At 41.6% G+C, this 22,380-nt stretch overlaps 1 protein-coding gene across 5 annotated transcripts; it reads left to right on the plus strand.

The window, feature by feature from the left end:
- The first annotated feature begins 1,036 nt into the window (after nt 1-1,036).
- tfap2a (transcription factor AP-2 alpha) lies at nt 1,037-14,186 on the plus strand. 5 transcript variants are annotated; one of them, XM_036560674.1, is made up of 7 exons: nt 1,037-1,259; nt 6,114-6,536; nt 7,699-7,750; nt 9,258-9,486; nt 10,200-10,318; nt 11,829-11,970; nt 12,661-14,186. In XM_036560674.1, exons 1-7 carry the CDS (start codon nt 1,227-1,229, stop codon nt 12,947-12,949), a joined length of 1,287 nt encoding a protein of 428 aa, XP_036416567.1. In that variant the 5' UTR covers nt 1,037-1,226; the 3' UTR covers nt 12,950-14,186. The 5 variants fall into 5 exon arrangements, with proteins under 5 accessions (XP_036416567.1, XP_036416565.1, XP_036416568.1 ...); XM_036560672.1 differs by lacking the exon at nt 1,037-1,259 and adding an exon at nt 3,572-3,720; XM_036560675.1 differs by lacking the exon at nt 1,037-1,259 and adding an exon at nt 4,218-5,613.
- Nucleotides 14,187-22,380: the final 8,194 nt, after the last annotated feature.

The raw sequence follows: 22,380 nt of genomic DNA on the forward strand, positions 1-22,380 counted from the left end.
TGTTTATTCCAGGCTATATTAGTTGATGAAAATGCTGCATCGACTGAATTCTGACATATAAGCCTATAATAATAATAATAATAATAATAATAATAATAAGAAGAAGAAGAAGAAGAAGAAGAAGAAGAAGAAATCGCCAACGATTTTTACCCAACTTGTTTACCCTTTAAGCTTGTTGTGATGGTTATACATGTGCAGTTTGGATATTATCGAAGACATCCGGAATTTTATATATTTTAATTTTACGTCAGTCTTTACTGCTTCATATCGATATCACGTCACCTTCTGATTGGTCAATTTATTTGCGCATAAGTGTTTTTATCAGACTAAACTTTCACTCCTTCACAATGTACCTTTGAATACTTGAGTCCAGTCCGGACAGAGATGTATCAAGTACTGTTTTTTCTCTCTTTTTCTCCTCTCTGTATCTCTCTCTCTCTCTCTCTCTTTCTCTGAAATGTAGAAAGGCTCTTGTGTTTAGGGTGGACAGTATCGGTATGTGACCTTAGACCATCAGCAAGTTTTTGAGAGCTTTTCTTTGGCTGTTTGGAGGACCTGGACCTATCAATCACAACTCGGAGGCTCTCAACACACACCGCTTTAAATAAGACATGATTGAAAATCAGCTGCAGTTCCTGCGCTGGATGAAACTTTATTATATTTTATTCTTTAATAAAAGTGGCCTCACTGCCAGTTGTAGGCTTTCGTCGTTTTTAATCTGCAAACACGGATTATATTCACAAATACAGCAGCCCAGTGCTGCACTAACCCGGGCTGTAGTTTGATAACGAAAAATGCTGGCCCGTTACAGAGCCTACAAAAACGGGAAATCGACACAAAATTCTCTCCAGAATGTATTCGGAATGTGTACGCAGTTTACTTCATTAAATAAAGTCCGAGCTCGCTTAATCAAAACAAGACCTGCAATAAAACAGCGCTAAGTCGCACTTCGGCTGCAGTCAGATCTGGATGTGTGGAAATGTCGCTCTGTATGTGGAGGGTAAAAGGGTTGGGAAGCTTTTCTCAGGAGTGTTTCTACCTTCTCAGGTGTAGCTCAGCCTCACTCAAGCAGGGCGCAGTGCGCATGCGCCGCGAGGTGGCACTCTGTTTTTATGACCAGGTGAGTAGATTTTGTTCAGGTAAAGCGTGGAATTTGGCTTAAGGACAGGAGCCTAAATGAGATAGTACGGCGCGTGATCTGTCCTCTCCAGCAAGAAGACTCGAGCATGTCAATAGTGGGCAAAATGGGTGATTGGCAGGTACGTGTTCTCCCTTTGGGTCATAAAGGTGTGTATGTGTGGGTGCGTGCTTGTACTTTTCAACACAGGTAGTGGAGACTTAATGCGGTGTTGCCACTGCCACTTGTAAAAGGAATCGATTCATTCTGCTTCAGCCGCTGTTTAAAGTGTCAGAAACACATTCCTGTATCACAGCTTGAGTTAATAGTGTGGAATCTGTTGCTTGAAACGAAGTGAAAATTGAAAACGCGTGAATCGTTGTTTTTTTGTAAGCAGCTCTTAGAGGCGGGGGTTACAAGGCCAACAGAACTGCAAGAATTTGCTGGAAACTTTTTGGCATGTCATAAAAATGTATTTTGAAGGATAGTGGTGTGGTTTAAGGTGATACATCTCAGTTTTCAACGGTTTTCAGTAACAATTCTTGGGCGATAATTCCGTACTTTTCAAAACACTGTATATATGTATGTATGCATATATGTTTCATTCTTTTGGATAAACCATATATATATATGCATAGTTTGATGCAAGTTTTTAAACCCCCAGCTGCACCTTTTCACATTTTTACTCACTGATTAATACGATTAGGGTGTGGATACATCTTAATATTTTATATAATATTATAATATTGCAGTATATATTAATCTAATAATCACACAATATGTTCTGATGAGTGAAGAGGACTTGGAAAATGTGCAGTTTACACTATGCAGTATCAAACGAAAACACCGACAAATTAGCAAAATGAATTACATTCAGCTTCACGAGAGCTAGTGTGAAATAATAGTCGTCATTAACTAATTAGTTAAGAATGAAATTAACCAAGTAAATTACATGAACTAATTTTGAATGATATTTAAAAAGCTCCCCAAACGACAGTGCAGCATATAGGCCTATTCTGGAAGAGGCAGAGAGTTATTTGAATTATATTTTGCATTGTATAGCAGGACGCGGAATTTTCCCACCTCGGTCAGCGAGTCGGGCGCGTGAAAACATTCTGAGCTGAAACATCTCTGCAAAAGAATGCAGCGAGATTGGCCACAGTTTCAGCTCAGCCTTCTGCTTTCAACAGCCCGGTTTCAAAGCCACACACTCCCAGCCACCTCTGATGCACTTTTCTCTGCCATGATTGTCACCGTGAGCGAGTTTCATTTCGCCCTCTCATTAATGCCAACTGCTGTTTTCAGGGCTTCTTTATGTTTCTTTTTACCCCCACCGAAATGATAATAGCGACCTGAAATGGAGAGGGCCAACGCCTAAAACCTGTCGCCTATGCCTCTTTGCGCCATGACCCGGGGTCCCGTGGTGCTCGTGTCGCCGCTGTCGCGGGGCCAAACCCCTCTCGTCCACTCCCTCATTCACATTTAACGACCGCACGTTGTTGTGTTAATTATTGACATCTCCAAAACGCTGCTCTCAATGGAGCTCCTGTACCTGCACAAGAATCGACCTCTTTGCATAACAGTGACAGCAGCGTCTCACGGGCTCAGCTTCTCAATGGGCCTAAAACAACAGTTTACAAAAATCAGTGCGCCAACAAAGTATCTGTGGCGACGGAGAGGCGTGCTGTATTTGCATTGCACCGAAAAAGCTCACTGATATGCTAAAGAATCTTAGTTTTGAGAGCTGTCATTGAGCTAATGCTGCCCAAACCCGAAACTGTGCAGTGTCTTTAGCCTGTATTATAACAATGGACTAAAGGTGTGCCCGCGTTACTTTCTCTAACAGTCTATTTTACCAGTTCCACTATGAACAAACTATAATAACAGTCTTTTATTAAGGTATTTTTTTCTAACGTCCTTTATATGTCAAACACAACCCATCTTATTTATTGACACATTTCTGAACGACTTTTACAGTTACTTACTGGTTTATCTCGTAGGTTTTTCTTCTGTACAGTCTAAGTGCTTCTGTTTAATTCTTCTTGCAAACTTGTTCTACTCGTATCATAGTTCGACTATCTTTGAGTCTTGGTTGCTCTCAGGTTTCTTCCTCATGCTCTTAGGGAGTTTTTTGCTGCTACTGTCAGCCTCGGTTCGCTCATTAAGAGTAAGGTGATTTGTGACAGTGTCTTATAAAGTGTTAAAAAAAAGCGTTATAAATAAAGTGAAAGTGAGTTGAATTTCTTGTAGTAGTGCGATCACTCCACAGATACTGTACCTCGGCGAGTTGGGAAAAACAAAGCTCCCCAAACACTGCAATTCTCTGAGCAAGTTTTTTACCTGAGTGTGTTCATTGGTGTTGGCTAGATGAGAATCAAGCTGATATGCTAATGAGGGAGTTCTTGCAGCGCTGCGCGAGCCTCTAAACTTCCACCATTAGAGGGAGATCTGAGCGCGCGCACTGCTCAGCCCGCCAAAGCCCTGCCATCTTGAGCTCTGCGCACTGGGTGTAAAACTAGGCAAAAGACGCTCTTTGCTCACTCCACAAACCCATGAAAATGCTCTGGAAATTAACTGATAATATTAAATATGAAGATTGCGAGGTAAGAAAGTTTCTTTTTTAAGGACTTTTGTTGTAAAGGAAAAAAAAAAAATTGTGTACATTTTTCAGCTGTGATTTTTTTTAAGAGTGGGCTTTATTATTTTCAGTGGTATATGCGTTTATGAAAGTGCTGCATATGCAATATGCATGCTCAGTTGTTCTAGTTGCTCTTTTAATAATAATAATAATAATAATAATAATAATAATAATAATAGTTAACTAGTAAAATAACATTTCTGTAAAAAAATATCTTTGGCAAAAACTGCCAATGCATTCAAAAAATAAAAATAAAAAACAGAATGTTGTTACAACATAGAAATATGTGAACATTTGTATATATGTTATATTTAAGTTTATACATGTATAATTTAAAAACAAAAAATAAATAATAATAATAATAATAATAATAATAATAATAATGCATTCATTTTTTTGGTGTTTGAAATCAATCTTTTTCTGAGAACTGCGTCTTCTCTCCTCGTGTTGTGGCTGTCCATGTCTTTTAAAGCTGTGATTTGGCTCTGTTAGCTCGGGTGGAAAGTTGGGACAGTGCTGTTTGTGGAGCTTGTGGAGTGGTGCAGCCAGTCGAACGTGTTTTTGTCCGCCTCTGGAGGACAGACAGACACAGTGCGGAAACTCTGCCTCTTCTTTCCCACGGCTCATTCTGGGCTTGTCTTGTTTTATTTAGTTCGTTTTCAGTCGGCGAATGCTCGGGCCTGAAATTGAAATCGTGTTTTTTATTAAGAAACAGGAGTCAGAAAAAGGAAAAGTTGATTGCGTGCGAATGAGCTGAGCGGAGGAGGGGAGAGGAGGTTTACTGTCTCCCTCGCCGAGTGAGTGTGTTTGTGCAGTGAACGTGGAGTCGTAAACTTTGGAGCTGCTTAGCTCAGAGAGCCATTTTAGCCCTTGCTGTTTGAAGCCATGCGGCCGAGGCTGGATTCTCTGGGAGAAACTCGGGAAGGCCAAGCGCTCAGAAACCACGGAAAGTGAAGAGAAAAGCAGCGGCGCGAGCAGCACAAAACATGCCGACCGAAAAGCCCTCAGCCTTCGCCGGATTCTCACAGCAGTCGGAGGTGCACATTGTTTCCTTTCCTTCCCCTTCGTTCCTCGGTTCTTCGTTCCCGTCCTCCTCCCCCCTCTTGTCGTTCTGTCGTTCTTTCACTTTTGCTCTCCCTCGAACCTTTTAAAACGTTCCCCCCCTCTCTGATTCGTCAGACGCGAGAGAATGTCCCTCTTTTTGTCTCTCTCCCTCTCTCCCTCCCTCTCTTGCTCTCTCTCTCTCTCTCTCTCTCTCTCACCCACTCCCCCTCTCTTTCTCTCCCCATCTCTGATTAGATATACTGATTCCTCATTCAATGGACGTCATTTAGTGCGGAGTCTGCCTTGAGTTGCTTCCTCGCTTCACGCTCGATTTCCGACCATTCTTCCCTTATTAAGTATTCGTGTAATATTAATAGTCATGAATATCTGCTATTAGGAGTCCGAAAGGAAGAGGCAGCTCTTTGCTAAATATGCGCCCGAGCGAAGGAACAGCTCACTGAGAGAGCGAAGGCGATGGAAAGGGGGATCTAAGAAACTTTAAAAAAAAGCAGCCCAATCCGCCAAGACCTAAAACTGCATTTATTTCCTTTTTTCTTTTTTTCCTTTTTTCTTTTTTGTTTCTAACAAATGAAGAACATTGGGAATTGTACCCAAGCTCTGATGGATTATCGTGCTTCTGCTTCTTCTCGTATTTGAACACTGGGACTCGACGCACAGAAAGAAAAAAAGCGCCTCGGTGCTGTGGCTCTTTATTCCGCCTCGCTCGCTCCGGTTCCTCACTGAAATTTTTCTCGCGTTCTCCAGAAACGCCCGGAAATCTCTTCAGATGTTAGTGCACAGCTTCTCCGCGATGGTGAGTGAGTGGCTGGCGGGGTGAGGGAGTAGAGGACCGCGCGCTGTTGTACGCCGCCTCTCCGTTTCTTTTCTTTTTTTTCTTTCATTTATTTTTATTATATTTTTTTTACCTGCACCGTCATGCAAGCCATACTGGGTAGCATCAAATGCTTTTACAAAGACTTTTTACTGGATGTGAGCTCTCGATATTTTCTCTCATTTTATTAGGTCAACTTAATCTTAATTTCGTAAAAATCATGACCTATAATGTGGCATCAACATGTATTATTATTGTGCATGTGACCAGCTATGATTATTATTATTGTCGTTACTATTATGGTAAGAGTGTATTATTATGCTCATTATTATGGTGTTGTTGCCAATTGTCAAATTTCCAGCTTACAGCGCAACTGTAAAAAAAATAATTACATGAAAAAGAAAAATAAATAAATAAATACATCGATCAAATTCTTAAATGTTTTTCCTCCTGTTTTTCTCCCCTCTTCTCCCTTCGTGCAGGATCGCCATGACGGGACCAGCAATGGGACGGCCAGGTTACCTCAGCTGGGCAGCGTGGGTCAGTCGCCGTACACGAGCGCGCCTCCGCTCTCGCACACGCCCAACTCGGACTTCCAGCCGCCCTACTTCCCGCCGCCCTACCAGCCCATCTACCCGCAGTCTCAGGACCCCTACTCGCACGTGAACGACCCCTACTCCATCAACTCGCTGCACGCACAGCCACAGCCGCAGCACCCTGGCTGGCCGAGCCAGCGGCAGAGCCAGGAGAGCAGCCTGCTGCACCAGCACCGCGGCCTGCCCCACCAGCTGTGCCGGGAGTACCGCAGAGAGGTGCTGCTCCCCTCCGGCCACGGCCTCGAGACCACCGGCCTTACAGACTCTATCCCCATCCACGGAATACCTCACTCTTTAGATGACGTGCAGGTAAGAGCACAACTTCGGCAGTGCGATTATATCTGCGTGCTAAACCTTTCTACAAACACCACTGGGTGCAAACTGGAAAAGAAAAGCTGATACTGGATTTTTTAAATGAATGAAGTGCAGACACATTCACATTTATGGAGAAAATTGTAGACATTTTTAAAATACTGGGCGCAAATTATAACAGCAAAGTCAAACGTCAGTTAAAAATAGTTTTACTGCCCAAAAATTGGTGCCATAAACAGCTGTACAGTTTAATTACAGTTTATGGATGTTACCCATTTTCATGCATTTGCCGTTTTTCGCATCTAGAACGTCACATTTTAATTTTATTTTGCAAAATATTTCTCACAAATTGACGACTGAAATTCGTTTGGCGCTTTGCATTTATTTCTTCCTTTTTTCATTCAACCACAATCATGCATATTTATTTATATGCATATTATTTATTAAGTTTTCTTGAAAGCGGGTTTGGAAAGAAAGCGTGCATTTTCAATAAATACGTCAAAAAATAATTACATTTAAAAAAAGAAAGAAAAAATCTAGGAAAATGCAAGTCTTGTATAATTAATATTTGGATGAACTGCTTCGTCATCCCGAGAACAGAACATGCTGTACTGCACATTTTGCTTAATACTGTCTGTCATTTTTTGGACGTGATTCCTGGTTGCCCCACCTCCCTTTCCTTTCCTCCTTAATTTAATTGTAGACTGCCCAGTGAAGAGATTCAGGCGAAGAAAAATAACGAGGCTAAGTGGTCCATTCCACCCGGAACCATTTTGCGCAGGAGTAATAACCCATCTATTCACTGCTTAGCGAGGGATTTTCTTTAATTTATCGCACGGCAGGTGGGATGGGGGAATTGAAAAAAAAAAAAAACGTTCAGGCTATTTAAATAAATGTAATAAATAAATAAATTGTTGAAGGAGTTTCGCTGTCATCTTCCATGTATTTAATTTTTTTACAGCTTGTGGCAGTGATACGTTTTATTGTCCTGCACTCGCCACTGGGCATTTCATAGCGGACTGTCAGAAATTGTGATAAGATAATTCGGTGGAATGGCTCCACGTTTTGCTTAGCAATCTAATTTTGTCAGAGAAAATAGAGGCTTATCTCTGTTTTTTTTATTCACTCCTAACGTCTTCTTGTTTTAACTGCTTTACAGCACGTTGAGGATCAAGGAATTCACATCCCTGACCAGACCGTAATCAAGAAAGGTAAGCAGCTTCTTTCTGAACCTCCTGCGTGTCCGAACTGGCCGCTGAGCCCCATAAAACCCGTCCATTCCTGCTCCCAGACAGACTTGGTTCGTTTGCAGGCCTCTGCTTTGCTAATCGTTTGAAACGATTCACTCTGTGTATCTGTAACTATGTGCTAGTGTGAATCTCGACCTGCTGTCCACGAGCTTGGACTACATTTAAAATGGCAGCCTTAACGCTAGATAAGAACATGGCCACGTATTTTAGAGACTTTAACCACGAGATTGTGCTTGAATTTCAACAGTTTTGCTATAAATTCCTGGTCATTCCGTGCTGCAGAGCTGGCTTTGTCTCGTGTTTGGAGGAGCGTGAATTCAGACAACGAACTCAGACGACTCCGCTGCTGGCAGCTTTCATTTCTTTTCCAAAGCAAAATCTTTGTTAAATTCGACGCGTCTTGAGTGAATATTAAGAGATGTCTCTGTTTTTTTCCATATCTACGCCGTAATTGGTTGTTATATTAGCAATCTCCGGAGTTCGCTTAACTGCCATTGTCTCTATTAGCCTCCGCTGAGCCATTAATGTCACAAGTGATCTATCCAAAAGCGCTCGGCCCTTTGTCTCCGTTTACCGTGCAAAGAAACGGGAACCCCTGCAAAGAAACAACACGCGCTGCACTTCGGATTTGGGCCTTCAGACACGTGTGAGTGAGACAGAGAGAGAGAATGTGTGTGTGTGTGTGTGTGTGTGTGTGTGTGTGTGTGTGTGTAAGGGAATCTAGAAAATGTGCAATAAGCAGCTTGGGCTATTTCAGAAATGAGGTCCATAAGAATAGTGGCTGGTAATTTATAGTCTAGGCTGCTTTTGATTAATGGCAGGCATGTCCTAAATATGTGTCTGAAAGGAATATTAGGGCCTATTATTATTATTATTATTATTATTGTCATATTTTATTCCAAAAAATTAACCTCAAATATCCTCTGACTCTAATAGCTGACCGAAACCCTATTATTTTTTTTCTCTGTGATGAAATTCTGACAAATCATACATGGGCCTCACATAGTGTTTACAGATGCGCTGTTTCTCTCATTACCCCCCTCGGCGGGTCATCCAGGCAGTGTCCAAATCGCAGCAAATCCCGCGCACGTTCCGCTGTCATATTCTCTAAGCCTGCTCTGCAGTCACCATCGCGCTAATATTAAATATTTTGATGGCTGGGCCACTTCATTACCCGAGGCACATTCGAGCAGTTACATTCATGAGCTGAATGAAAAGCCACTGCTATCGTATCTATTTTTCTTTCACCAGGCGCCTTTTTCTGAACCCCCCTCCCCCCACCACCTCCGATAAGAACATATTGCCTTTGATTCCACAGGCCTACGACGAGATGCTGTGCATAATCTTATTCCATATTCTGTCTGGGTGCATAGCAATTCATCATCTACCCCCACCTCCACCCCACCATCTCTCCATGCCCATTTGATGAGACTGAAGGTCCCCATGATCGTGTCCTGTTCTCTTTCAGGTCCGGTTTCCTTGTCCAAGAACAACAGCAACGTGTCGGCCATCCCCCTCAATAAGGATGGGCTTTTCGGCGGTGTGGTCAATCCAAACGAGGTTTTCTGTTCGGTCCCTGGCCGCCTGTCCCTCCTCAGCTCCACGTCAAAGTACAAGGTCACGGTAGCAGAAGTGCAGAGACGCCTCTCGCCGCCCGAGTGCCTCAACGCCTCCCTGCTCGGCGGGGTGTTGAGAAGGTGAGCTTTTGCACCCCCCCCCCAACCTCAACAAATGTCACCAATAATTACATCCGACCACTCGATTGTTCGCTGTCCAAACAGAAAAAAATGGACACACATTAGGGATCTCAAACGCTGCCTACCTACTTAAGCCCAGGCCAAAGCTGATTATCTCCACACAAATATTATTCACCTGCAATGTAATGATAAGTCCAACCCTGGTCCAAATTGTGGTTTAGTTTGGGGAAAAATGGCCTACACCCCAAAAAAAAAGGAAAGCACAGCTAAGGTGATGCAAAATTGCCAAAATAAAGAGAATCTTAACACTCTTGGTCTCCTCCAGCATCAGCCCGCCAGGACGGTCCTGAAATAACGCAACGCATGTAAATACACACAATTACAATTCATTATTCAAAACACCCCATCAAATCTCAACCAATACTTGTGTGTGGGTTAAAGCAGACGGACTTTATTTTACTGGTTCGGAAACATTTGGGCATTTGGGCACAGCAATCATTTATCTCCACTCTCAAGGGATGCATGTGTAACTGCAACATTTTGGGTGAATGCGCTGGCTCCAGCACCCTGCTATCTTAAAAATGGTGTTCAACGCTGCATCTCATGACTGTGCGGGAAGACCAATAATAGCTCTAATAACTAGCGAACTTGAAAGCAGAGTGACACATGTAGTTAATGCTATATGCCTGTTTTTGTGTGTTTTCCACCATCAGGGCAAAATCTAAGAATGGAGGAAGATCCTTAAGAGAGAAACTGGATAAAATCGGATTAAATCTACCGGCAGGAAGGCGCAAGGCCGCAAACGTGACCCTGCTGACGTCACTGGTGGAAGGTAAGGCGCATTAGGAGTGTATGAGTTCCGGTGCGCGTTAAAAGCAGGTGCTTAACACTGCTGCGCGGGGCCTTTGGAAATCAGCATACGCGCCCATCCGTGTAATTTGGATTGAATTTGGGCCCGCAAGCAACAATGCATGAAGGATATATGTATATGTTTGGTGAGAAAAGAATTGGGAGATAAAAAATGGAGGACTTGAGGGCGATTTTAGGCGCCTTTTTTAGTCAGTGTGTGAACAGATGGCTTGGTGCGGTTTGCAGAGTTCACTTCATAGCTTTTAATTTTATTTTTTATGAAGTCTTATGAGCATCGAGCATGCGCTTTGATTTTGCTGGTGAGTGTATGGTGGAGCGTCAGTAGAGATGGCGACTGATTGGTTGATGATACTTTGACTAAGATTATTATTATTATCATTATTATTATTATTATTATTATTGTGCTACACTCGTATGTGAGTAAGTTTGTATGCATGCATTTATAGCCTACATGATGGTTTGATGGCACAGGAATGACCTGTAGTTGTAAGCCTATTATAAAATATAAATGAGTTAATTATGTCGCGGCGCGAGGATGCCATTGCTGCTGAATAAATCCATTTTGCTTGCAAAGTTGAAGGTGATTATTCCGCGCGGTGGTATTTGGTGTGCCATTGGGCTTTAAAGGTGAAAGCTTGAGACGGTTCATTGGTTCCTGTTAATCATTGTCGCTGAAGAGCGAATGCAATATTCATCGTGCTTCATTGAGATTTGGTTTTGTATGGTAATGAGCCTGAAGAAATGTATGATTCCTTCACGATAAAGCGCAGGGGGGGGGGGGGTGGGCTGAAGGGAGGCTGGAGGGTGCGATGATTTGGTTTAAGGGACAGTGGCTCGCTGAAGTGCTGTTATTGTTTATGATCCGCTCCATTTTATGGAAAGCGGTTTACTGGACTGGAGCTTTGATGCTAATTGGCGCATGCGTCCTTCCGGAGCCTAGACTTATGACAGGAAGGCCTGCAGTTAAAACCCAACTGTTTCAGGAAATTAAAACCAAAGACTTGAAAAAATCAGCCGAACGGCCCTGAATGGAATGAGCCGGTGATTCTCAGGGCTAAAGTATGTAAGAGACAGAGGGTTACTTGCAGCCGTTTGAAATTGCTTTTCCTATGTAGAACAATCTCCTCAGTTTCCAATAACGGTGAAGGGGATTGCGAATCAATGTCATGGTGTCTGACTGACTCCCATTATCAAATGTTATTTACTTTCTGTTGCTTTTCTGGTATTTTCCTCCTCATGGAACGACTGATATATTTTGACATGCTTATTGATAACATTCTCCAACGAAAAATGGAGGAAAAGTGCTATTAACGGTTTGGCAATCTTCAGGCCATGGAAGGATGTCCCGTTCTTTGGCCGAGAACGTTAATTAGATGATAAATGTGCTAAATGAAGGTGTTAATTGGTCTGCATTTGATGTCAGTAATTTAAAGTCATATATTACACACTCAACCCCATTTTCTCCTTCTTAGGCGAAGCTGTGCATCTTGCCAGAGATTTCGGTTATGTATGCGAGACCGAGTTCCCGGCCAAGGCAGTAGCTGAATACGTAAACCGTCAGCATTCCGACCCAAATGAACAAGTCCAAAGAAAAAACATGTTATTGGCAACGAAGTAAGTGCTACTTTTGCTTTTCAAATGCCAGAAAGTGCTTTCGAGTCACTGCAGTGTTTACAACCACAGTTTTTTATTTCTTTTCAGCACAAACACATGTTAATAGACGTGCTAAGGTTTTTTATTGGTATTTGCAAACAATTCACTTAGCAATTGTCATGTACTTCTCAGGCATTAATTTCATGGGCTTGTAATATTTGTTTAAAGATTCAGCAACTGTGTGAACCCTAATGGCAAACACATAACCATTCCTAACGCACGCACAGTCACGCTCAAGCTGGAACATGAACACTGTGCTTCTCTAGCAAGATTCTTGAAAGTCAAGACCCAAGATCTCTGCCATTTCTCAGAAGCCCAGAATAACGAGTGCAGAAATGAGAATTGATGGCAGCCCCATTGATAGGGTTCCCTCCAAACAGAGCTCTGTGACTGACGCCCATATTTGACTCCCATTCAGCTGAACTTCGGTTCCGCTGGTTCTGATCTGACAGCGTAACCGGCTGTCTCATTGATTAGGGAATACGACACACTCGACGACATTTGAGAAAGTGTTACTAATGCATTTTTTTATGCCGAACCTTCAGTTTTGATTAAGGTCAGGTTGACACTAACTGTGCTTTGCAAACTCATGGCCTTTTTTGACGCCGCCAACCCAAACCTCACACGCTGCTGCATTGTGTCTCCTTCTAGACAAATCTGCAAAGAATTCACCGACCTGCTCTCCCAGGACCGCTCGCCCCTGGGGAACTCTCGCCCGCAGCCCATCCTGGAGCCCGGCATTCAGAGCTGCTTGACCCACTTCAGTCTCATCTCGCACGGCTTCGGGACGCCGGCCGTGTGCGCGGCCGTGACCGCGCTGCAGAACTATCTGACCGAGGCCATTAAAGCCATGGACAAAATGTACCTCAACAACAACCCCAACAGCCACTCCGAATCTGGCACTAAAGGCGGAGACAAAGACGAGAAGCATAGAAAGTGATCTCCAGCCAACGTCCAGGCGGCCACACTATTAATGTTACAAGTACATATTAAACAAAAATCCCCACTAGTGACCAAGGCGACAGTCGTGCCACTTATTATTTCTTTCCCCGAGCTTGATTCGCAAACGTGTTTGAGTTGTTTTCAAAACCACGATCCAACCTGGAATCGACGGAAAACCCAGTTCTCCAAATAAATGCGATGTGACCGGATGGAGCGTGAGCGAAGGAAGAAAAAATACTAGATTTGCCACTCGAGGACTTTTAATGAACTCCATCTTTTTTATTATGAGCTCCAACGGACTGAAATCTAGCCACCCCTTCTCAATCCACGATTGTAGCCATGTGACTAAAAAAAGAAGCTGAAAGAGGATGATTTTCTATCAGTATTGTGAATAATAAACTTGAACGAAAGAAAAAAAAGCTCCACAGTTCCATTGCCATGACTTCAGACATGAGACGTTTCACACTGAGCGACCAACTTGAACTTTTGAAAAATTTCAACACGATTCACGGTTATATGAGGGAATCTGTGTTCATGTATGTATATATTTATTTATGTGTAATTTAACGGGAACTGTAAATATGGTGCGTCTGTTGAAACTTCTTTTTTTATTTATCTGGTGCCTCCTGTTTTAGTGGGTTTGAATATTCGCTTAGTTCTTCATGTGGTTTTATGGTTCTTAGAAAAAAACAGAAGTTTGGGGTTATTATTTTTTTTTCTCTGGGATATTTCAACTCAGCCCTCTTGTAGCATGTTGAGGCGTCATCAAAGCAAGTGAACAAATTGAATAGAAATAAACGTCCACTTTTTTCTCTATATATCATCCTTATGCCATTCAGTTTTAAATCGAAAAAAAGAGATGACAGAAAGACCCCGATGAGACTAGTTTTTGTGTTTCTATTTTCTTGTTTTTTATACGAGCTTTTATGTGTTGTGCCAATCAGAATACGTTTCACCTCTTGTTCTTCCCTCGAAGCACCATAAGAGCAATAAATGGATAGCCTATTGTCCTCAGAAATCTTTACTTTTTTTTCTTCACAAAATGATAAAATAAAAAAATTAAAAAAGGAAAAAAAAAAACATTTGGGACCATCTGATATCTTGTATGTCCAATGTCGAATTGGAGGCGGTTTTATCTGTATTGTATAGGCCTGTGCTGGCAATAGTTCCCATGCCTGTCAATGTATTATAGTTATTTGTTGCCCAGGAAAAAAATAAATATTTGATACGCTTCATGTCGATCTTTTTATTCATCTTTTATTTGTATTCAGTGCTCGCTGCACCCGGGTATATTTTCGTGCTTGGTAGTTTCTTTCTTTTCTTTTTTTTCCTTCCTTTTTTATTCATCACGGTTAGTGTAATTGAGTTTAGCTCTCCCTTGACGATTGCTCCATGCAATAAGCAGTTGAACCCATTGTTTCCCTCAAGTATAATAATAATAATAATAATAATAATAATAATAATAATAATAATAATAATAACTTCCAACTCGTTCAGAGCACGGGATCATTCAAATATGGCAAGAAGCTTTTTTTTTCTTTCTACTTGATTCTCTTTTTTAAGCAAGCCAAATGACACAGAAAACAATGGATTCTCAATCGTGTTTGAAGTGAGCGTGTGTAGTTTGAGCCCTGGAGCGAAACGGCTCTTAAAATCAGTCAGATGTATAAGCCTGCGCTGAAGGTTAGTGCGTTTCGCCATTTCCACGCTTTTATCGGTGTGCTGTTAGGCGCCACTTTGTTTTGATACGTTCTTTCAGCCGGCTTATGCTAAAATATGCGATGATATAATGTAATACCCCGAGTGTGATTCGATCACGCTGCGTTTGGATAACATTTTTTTTTCTTTTGGGTGAATCCCACTTCAAAAATGTAGCCTGTTCAAACGAGAAAAAACAGGCTCGCTTTCTGGAGGAATGTCAGGGTGAATGAATGGCTGCTGCTGCTGTCGTGTTTTGGTCTGATTTCACTTTGCTTCCTCTGGTCAGTCGTTGGGTCGTTGGGTCGTTTGGTATTCATGCGTCTAATCACGTGCTCTAAACAGACCTTATATGCAGTGGTGATGTAGGAGCGCGAGCCATTGCATAACTGCAGCTCCAATGAAGTCTGATTGTTTATTGATAGCAGGCACCTCCAAGTCCATCTCCAGTGGAGCGTACGGAACTGGGTGCCCCCTCTAATGCCTCCCCCATTCCTCCCCCCTCCGCCCCCGTCCCTCTTCCCCTCAGCCTGTGCACTCTTCCTGGTGGCGTTTGACGAAAGCTCCGCCGAGTGTGCTGCACTCGTGCACGCTTCCTTATTTTTAGCCCGGGACAGTGCTGCTCGCTCGCCTGCTCGATCGCTCGCTTCACGTGCAGGCTGAAACGCAGCCCGGGCTGCACGCGCCCTCGCCGCCGTGATTGCTAAACGGAGGGCGGCAGCAGGTGAGGAGAGCCATTGTCTGTCAGGACTGTTTTGCTTGGCTCCATCTCACATTGCGTGTGGGATCCTCACCTCGGGCGCAATGGCTCGCGCAGAGAAAGAGGGATACCCGGCTGCTCCCTTCTGCACCGGCCGGAGGGGGGGATAGAAAGAAAGAAAGCAGGAAAGAAAGAAGGAAGAGGGGAGGCACAAATAAGTCAATTTAAGGGGAAAAAAACAACAGTCGTTGGTAAAGAGTGTTCATAGGAATTAGGAATTCCCTCACGTGTGTGTCATTAGTACTTAATGTCATTTAATAAATGAGGGTCAATGATTTTTTTCCCTCTTCTGTGAGCGAAACGAAAGCATTCGAAACAGCATCTATCACAACAGCGGCCTATCAAAAGCGAATGTGTGTATGTGTGTGTGTATGTATGAGAGAAAGACAGTTATTGTATCAGTCTATTAATTCTTCCTTAATGAATGGAATGTTTCTGTTGCATTCTTTTGTTTACGTCCACGCAGAGCCTGCGCAAAGACGCATGACAATCCATTTCAACTGAGAACTTTGTAGGCTTTTTTTTACTAACTGCAATTTTATGTCGACTGCTAGAAGTAGTTTAACAAAACAATGCCTGGCAGCGAGAGCGGCGTGTGTAAAAAAGCAGCGCGTGGTGAAATCCGAGCGCATCGCAATACCCTGCTGAATTTGGTTAATTCACTCAGTAAAGCGCCGGTACGAGCTATATCAATTACACATGATTCCATTGTAATAATTAACATGTGTGTCTTTTTGTGCCCTTTTCCCAAAACCATTAGCCATTTTTGTTACTTCATTGAATTATGCAGCAACATCTTCGATTTCAAACTGACTCATGCGTTTTAGGGGGAAAATGGAATTAATAATTGGAGAAGAATATATATATATATATATTATATATATATATATATATATATATATATATATATATATATATATATATATACATGTAATCACGTGCTCGCTTTTATCAGAGAGAGAGAGAGAGAGAGAGAGAGAGAGAGAGAGACTAGCAAACAGACAGCATATCCATTGGTTTCACTCTCTATTTACTATTTAGTGATCATGATTGGACAGTCTCTCTCTCTCTCTCTCTCGCTCTCTCTCTCTCTCTCTCTCTCGTTATGATGGCCTTGCTTTAAAACTCCAGCCGGAGTTTAATTACACCAGACCCAAACTCAATAACTCGGGATGGTCTCGGGAACAGTAATTTAAAGCGGGCAAAAGCGACATATTCAACAGCGCTGACAGAAAATTACTTTAGCCAAATGTCAGCGCCGCATGGGCTAATGTTGGCTAACGCGCTTTAACGGATGAAGTGGAACGAAATAAAGCGCAGCGACGTCGGATTCGTTTGTCTAAAGATAGTTCAACTTTTTTGTGACAATAACCATCATCAAGTCGCGCTCATTTCCACCTCTGCTGTTCCAACCCGCGGCCGTCAACCTGCCACTAGCCAATGCAGATGCAGTTCCCTGCGTAAGCAATGTAAATAAGACGAAAACATGAGCAATCATGAACAGCAGTCAGAGAAACATAGTTTTAGCACCACTGATATACTCCTGTGAGATTTCAGTGATGTTTTCCTGTTTTTTTGGACTCTTTTGTGGCGGGTTGATTCGTATTCACAGGATACGAGCTGTCCTGCATATAAGCTGGACATGGAGGAATGTCTTGAGTGAGAGAGCATGGACATCACGGTCAGTGCTGGACCTATTACGGGCTTCCGTAAGCCTTCAATGGAGCGCAAAATGGCTAATTGTACTCGACACCTAACCTCAAGCCCTCATCATTTTGGGGTCCCCCCCTCATTACTGACCCCACCCGAGTGAGCAGGCCTGGGCCTTCGCGAAGCCAACAGAGGTCAAAGACTCGCTCCTGATTACTTGACACATCAGGCAATCGATTAGAAAACACTACATGGCTTTGAATAAACAAACGGACGCAATGAAGGAGACAGGCAGACTGTCAGTGTTAGTTATGGAATATAGGTGTGGATATATGGTGAAGAGGTGTGGCCAGACACAACAACAACAACAACAGCAAAACAACAACAACAACAACAACAACAATAATAATAATAATAATAATAATAATAATTTAAACATAATGGTGAAAATAATAATAATAATAATAATAATAATAATTATTATTATTATTATTATTATTATTATTATTATTATTAATTAATTAATGAGTTACTTTTTTTAGACTGACAAAATTTAAAATTTTAAAAACGTTTAACCATTCAACACACTTTAAACGTTAAATAGTTAAGATTGGGAAGACAGTGGAATTAAATTAATTATAATGTGAAATATATATATTCATGACTATTCTTCAATCAATGCTTTTCAATGCTATCTTGTCATTGCTGTATCACGATTAATACTACCTTTATTAAAGTTTTTTTTTCAAAATGCATACTTTAGCGGCCATTCTTTTCAAACTTACTCTTACAATTGTATATATATATATATTATATATATATATATATATATATATATAGTAGCTCCTTTGTTTTACTTTTCATTGAAAACTATATTTAGCTCATCACTGTCTGGAAAACTGAGGCCAAAACTTTCTTTTGCTTGACCTCTCTACCCCGCCAGAGAGTAAGACTCATTCACTCATTCAGCTAAGCGTGTATTTTTGCGCGCACCCCAAAAAAAATAAAGGCTCTACAGTGGTGCTAATTTTTCTCCTTTTGCTTAATATAGTTGATATTCCAGTTTGGAGCTCTCTCTCTCTCTCTTTCTCTCTCCCTTCTCCCTCCCTCCCTCCTTTCCTCCCTCCGCCAGCCGGGGGGAGAGTCGCCGCGGGCCAAACATATGCTTCTTTCCATTGCACTAATCCAAATTCAGCGTGGAGGAATAATTGCTCGAGTGGCCATGGTTTCGCAGGGCTTTGTCCCTCGCTGGCTCCCGTCAGCCAGGCACACGCCATTTCAATCAACTTCTTTTGAGGCCTGTCTCTTTTTATCAAACCTTAGACCCCGCAAATGATGTGAACATTTAACAAACCGCTTCACGCTTCATAAAGAACGCCAACCTGCTCTCTCTCTCCCTCTCTCTCTCTCTCTCTCCCTTACACACTAACACACACACAAAAGAGGGAGGACGACCCACCTTATTATTCATTTCTGTATTTGTTTATTCGTTTGGACTTTTCCGTTCGTCCTGTACTTTAGTCAGCAACGAAATCTCGCGGTATTTCACGCAACGTTTGACAGTTGCCGAGCTGAATGAAAGTGATGCGGCCATAAGCTACAGGGCTTTTGAAGAAATGAATGCTCAGAGAGAAAGTGTGTGTGAGAGAGAAAGAGAGAGAGAGATAGATAGAGAGAGAGAGAGAGAGAGAGAGAGAGAGAGAGAGAGAGAGAGATGCCCTCACTGCCCTACTATCTGGGAAACGATGCTTTGCCTTGAGCCAGTGTTGTCTACAGAGAACAAAACGAAATTCAAACGATAAGAAAACTTGCTTATCTGCGTCAGAACGCGGTTTAGATGAAGCTAATGGAAGAGTTATTGATTTCCATCTTCTTCCATGCGCACTGGATGGTGAAGTCCTGACATTCAGGTGAACTTTAGGCTCTCTTTCGTTTACTGGCCGCATTGCTTTCCCCATCATAAACCCGTGATCGTCCATACTGCTTTAAGTTGGCTAAAGTAGCAAAGTTGTCAGCCTTTAGTGGAGATCACACATATTTTCAACATAACGCCTTCTACATATCAGAGCTGGCTACAGGACATCACTAAATAACTGACATATACGGATTGATTGGATTTCTAGAAGGAATATCAAAAACGCCGGGGGCTAGGCTATATTAAGGTCAAGAGGTTGCCAAACGTTCGTGTCCTCAGGTTCATATCGTTTCAATGAAACGTGAACGATTCCCAAGTTTTTTTTTTTTTTGGTTTGTTTGAATATCATATAAATAGTCACCTGCGCTGTACTCTCGTCCCAAGTTTAAATATCTCAGTCACCACGCTGAAGAGCCGTGGAGATCACTTGCTCTCTAACGAGCAGCTCGGCTCTGTTAGATCTGGCAGTGCTCGGTTCAGCGCTGGTCAGACCCAGTGCACAGTCTGTTATTTGGAGATATCATACTTTAGTAGGAAGCAAGCGCCCGCAGCAATGTTGACCCAGTAACACGCTTGAAGGTCTGCATAGGGTTAATGCATGGTAATCAGTCCCAAAGCCCGTTTTAAGCTTGCCTCTTTACTGCACACTCAACTAAGCTATTTTATGAATTGTGACACTTTCGTCCAGCCAAAGAAATTTAACTAACGTGAATAATAATGAACTTCCCTATTACAGTTATTTACAATATATAAACTGCATTCATCATCATCACATAATATTACTACTAATAAAAATAATGCCATATTATTATTATTATTATTATTATTATTATTATGTTGATATTATTAATCTCACGTAACAAAGATGAATAATAATAATAACAACAACATCAACAACAACAACAACAACAACAACAATAATAATAATAATAATAATAATAATAATAATAATGATAATAATAAAGAATTGAATCTATAAGTTAATATTAAACGAATGGCTTAATTGAATGTTTTTTATGGGGATTAAAGAGAAAAAAATAAGAACAAATCTACACTCTTCTATATTATATTCCTTCATTTTTCCCTGTGATTATGTTCAGTTTACTAAATTCGTTGAAGGCTTGATCTGAGCTCTGTGATCTTTCATCTCCATAAGATTGTCTTATAACAGCTACTCCTGTGCGCTTCTGTCTGCTTTCCTGTGCGGAATGTGAACAACGAATCGCTTAAGCACAACAATTCGAAAAGATACTGACGAAGCAGCCTGTAAGGAGCGGGTTTAGTTCCTTTTTACAGCACAGCAGCTCAGCGAAATCTCTTTTGAACTCGCATTCCCCCCTCAGCCTTATTTTCTCTAAATCAACGATGAAAAATTACTTCAGTAAAATGGACCATTTGCTTAGAAATCGCAGATTTTCAAGGATAAGAGAGAGAGAGAGAAAGAGAGAGAGAGAGAGAGAGAGAGAGAGAGAGAGAGAGAGAGAGAGAGAGAGAGACATTGTCTTGCTGAATTAATAGACGTGATAATTTCACACGAAAGAAGAGCAGTATTTCATGTGGCTGCTATCTGCTCCATCAGTGAGGGTGGCAGCAGCGCAGCTGCGGCGCTTTTCCTCCTCATTCTGCGCGCCGCTGATGTGCCGCTGATGGGCTGTGATGGGCTGCTGTGGCCGCTCTCCGCTCGTCGCCCCGGGCTCGCTATAGCTGCGGGCTACGCCGGTGCCCCGTCCTGATAAAGGACTTACTCTGCGCCCACTGAAAGAGAGCAGCTTTCCACCCGAGACCTAATCAACTCGCAGCAATGGCCTCGCCAACTCACTTTTGATTGCATTTATTTATTTATTTACTCCCCCTCCTCCTGCTTTACAACATACAGCTACCGCTCAGTCTGGCTTATTGCACCTCAACGCATGTTTACTTATTTATGAATTACAGGAGCTGTAGCACCGATTCGGTTGTGTTCGAATCGAATCAGGAGAGGATGAGGGTGGTGTAAACGGATCGAAATGAAAAAAAGGAAAAAAAAAATAAATCAGAGAGAATGAATCGGCATTAATACATTAACCCTGTTTTATTAATCCTGCATTTGTTTATTGATCCAGACACAATAAAGAACTAATTAAAAATCAGAATAGAGCAGCGAATAATAAACATATAATGTTTACAATACAAGAAACATTATACAATATTACAGGAATATTATTTTTTTATGATTTATTTGCTTATTATTTTTAAAACTGACTTTAAAATGAAAGATGCTAACGTTCAAGGCGCAGCTAATAACCTAATCATTTGGAAAAAAAAACAATAATCACTCCACCACCATCACCACCACCAACAACAGCAACATTATTATTATTATTATTATTATTATTATTATTATTAACAGTAGCAACAACAACAACAACAACAATAATAATAATAATAATAATAATAATAATAATAATAATAATAATAATTATAATAATAATGCATTTTCGAAGGTGCTATTTTCATTTTAAGACCGTATGACGAAACATTTCTGTTATTTTGGCTACTAAAGCATTTCAGAAATAAAGCTGTTTTTTAAGGTCAGGCGAGTTTAAACTCGAATAAGCTGCTATTGCTGCTCCACTCTGTGCGTTAGTCATATTTTGTTGTCTATTTTTATTAGAACGAATTCAGACTTTAAAGATGACATGAACTTTCCTAAGATTTCTGTTTTAATTAAGCTCAACAGAGAGACGGACTGTGCTGAATGGTGTGTGTACCGTGAGTCCAGGTGTTAGTGGATCTGTGCCCACTCAAACAGTAAACACCCTCCCCACCCCCCACCCCGTGTGTGTGTGTGTGCGTGTATATGTGTGTGTGTGTGTGTGTGTGTGTGTGTGTGTGTGTGTGTGTGTGGTTTACCTCAGCATCCTGTTCCTGCTGTCATCACCATCACACACCAGCAGGGCACTGCTCTCTCTCTCTCTAGTGTAAGGATATTTCAATAAGGATGACATTACATTAGAAATGTAAAATAAAACAACAAACCAAATTCTTATGTCTTAATGAAGAATTTAGTGTCATATTTTATTACAGTTCTAAAAATATATATACAATTACTCAAAAACCACAACAGTTTTGTGTTTGATCATCTCTGCAGTTGTTCAAATGTAACACAAAATTTATCAAGTTTAAACTAACAAACATCTTGTAGTACACTGCCCCATAAACATCAACAAAAAATGGAACTGATCTGAACTGAAACAAACGCATTCCACTTAAACAACACCTCATGCACAATTCCCACACCTGAGCACATTTCCAAACAGCTAAGCCAACACAGCTGAACAGCTGCATTTCTATCTAATGCTGGTTTTTAGGCTGGCTGTGTCAGTGACCAGTGCTTGGCTTTTCTCTGCTGGTTCTGTGGAACTTT

The sequence above is a fragment of the Colossoma macropomum genome, unplaced genomic scaffold (genome assembly GCF_904425465.1).
Source record: "Colossoma macropomum unplaced genomic scaffold, Colossoma_macropomum, whole genome shotgun sequence".
In the NCBI taxonomy this organism is placed as follows: Eukaryota; Metazoa; Chordata; class Actinopteri; order Characiformes; family Serrasalmidae; genus Colossoma; species Colossoma macropomum.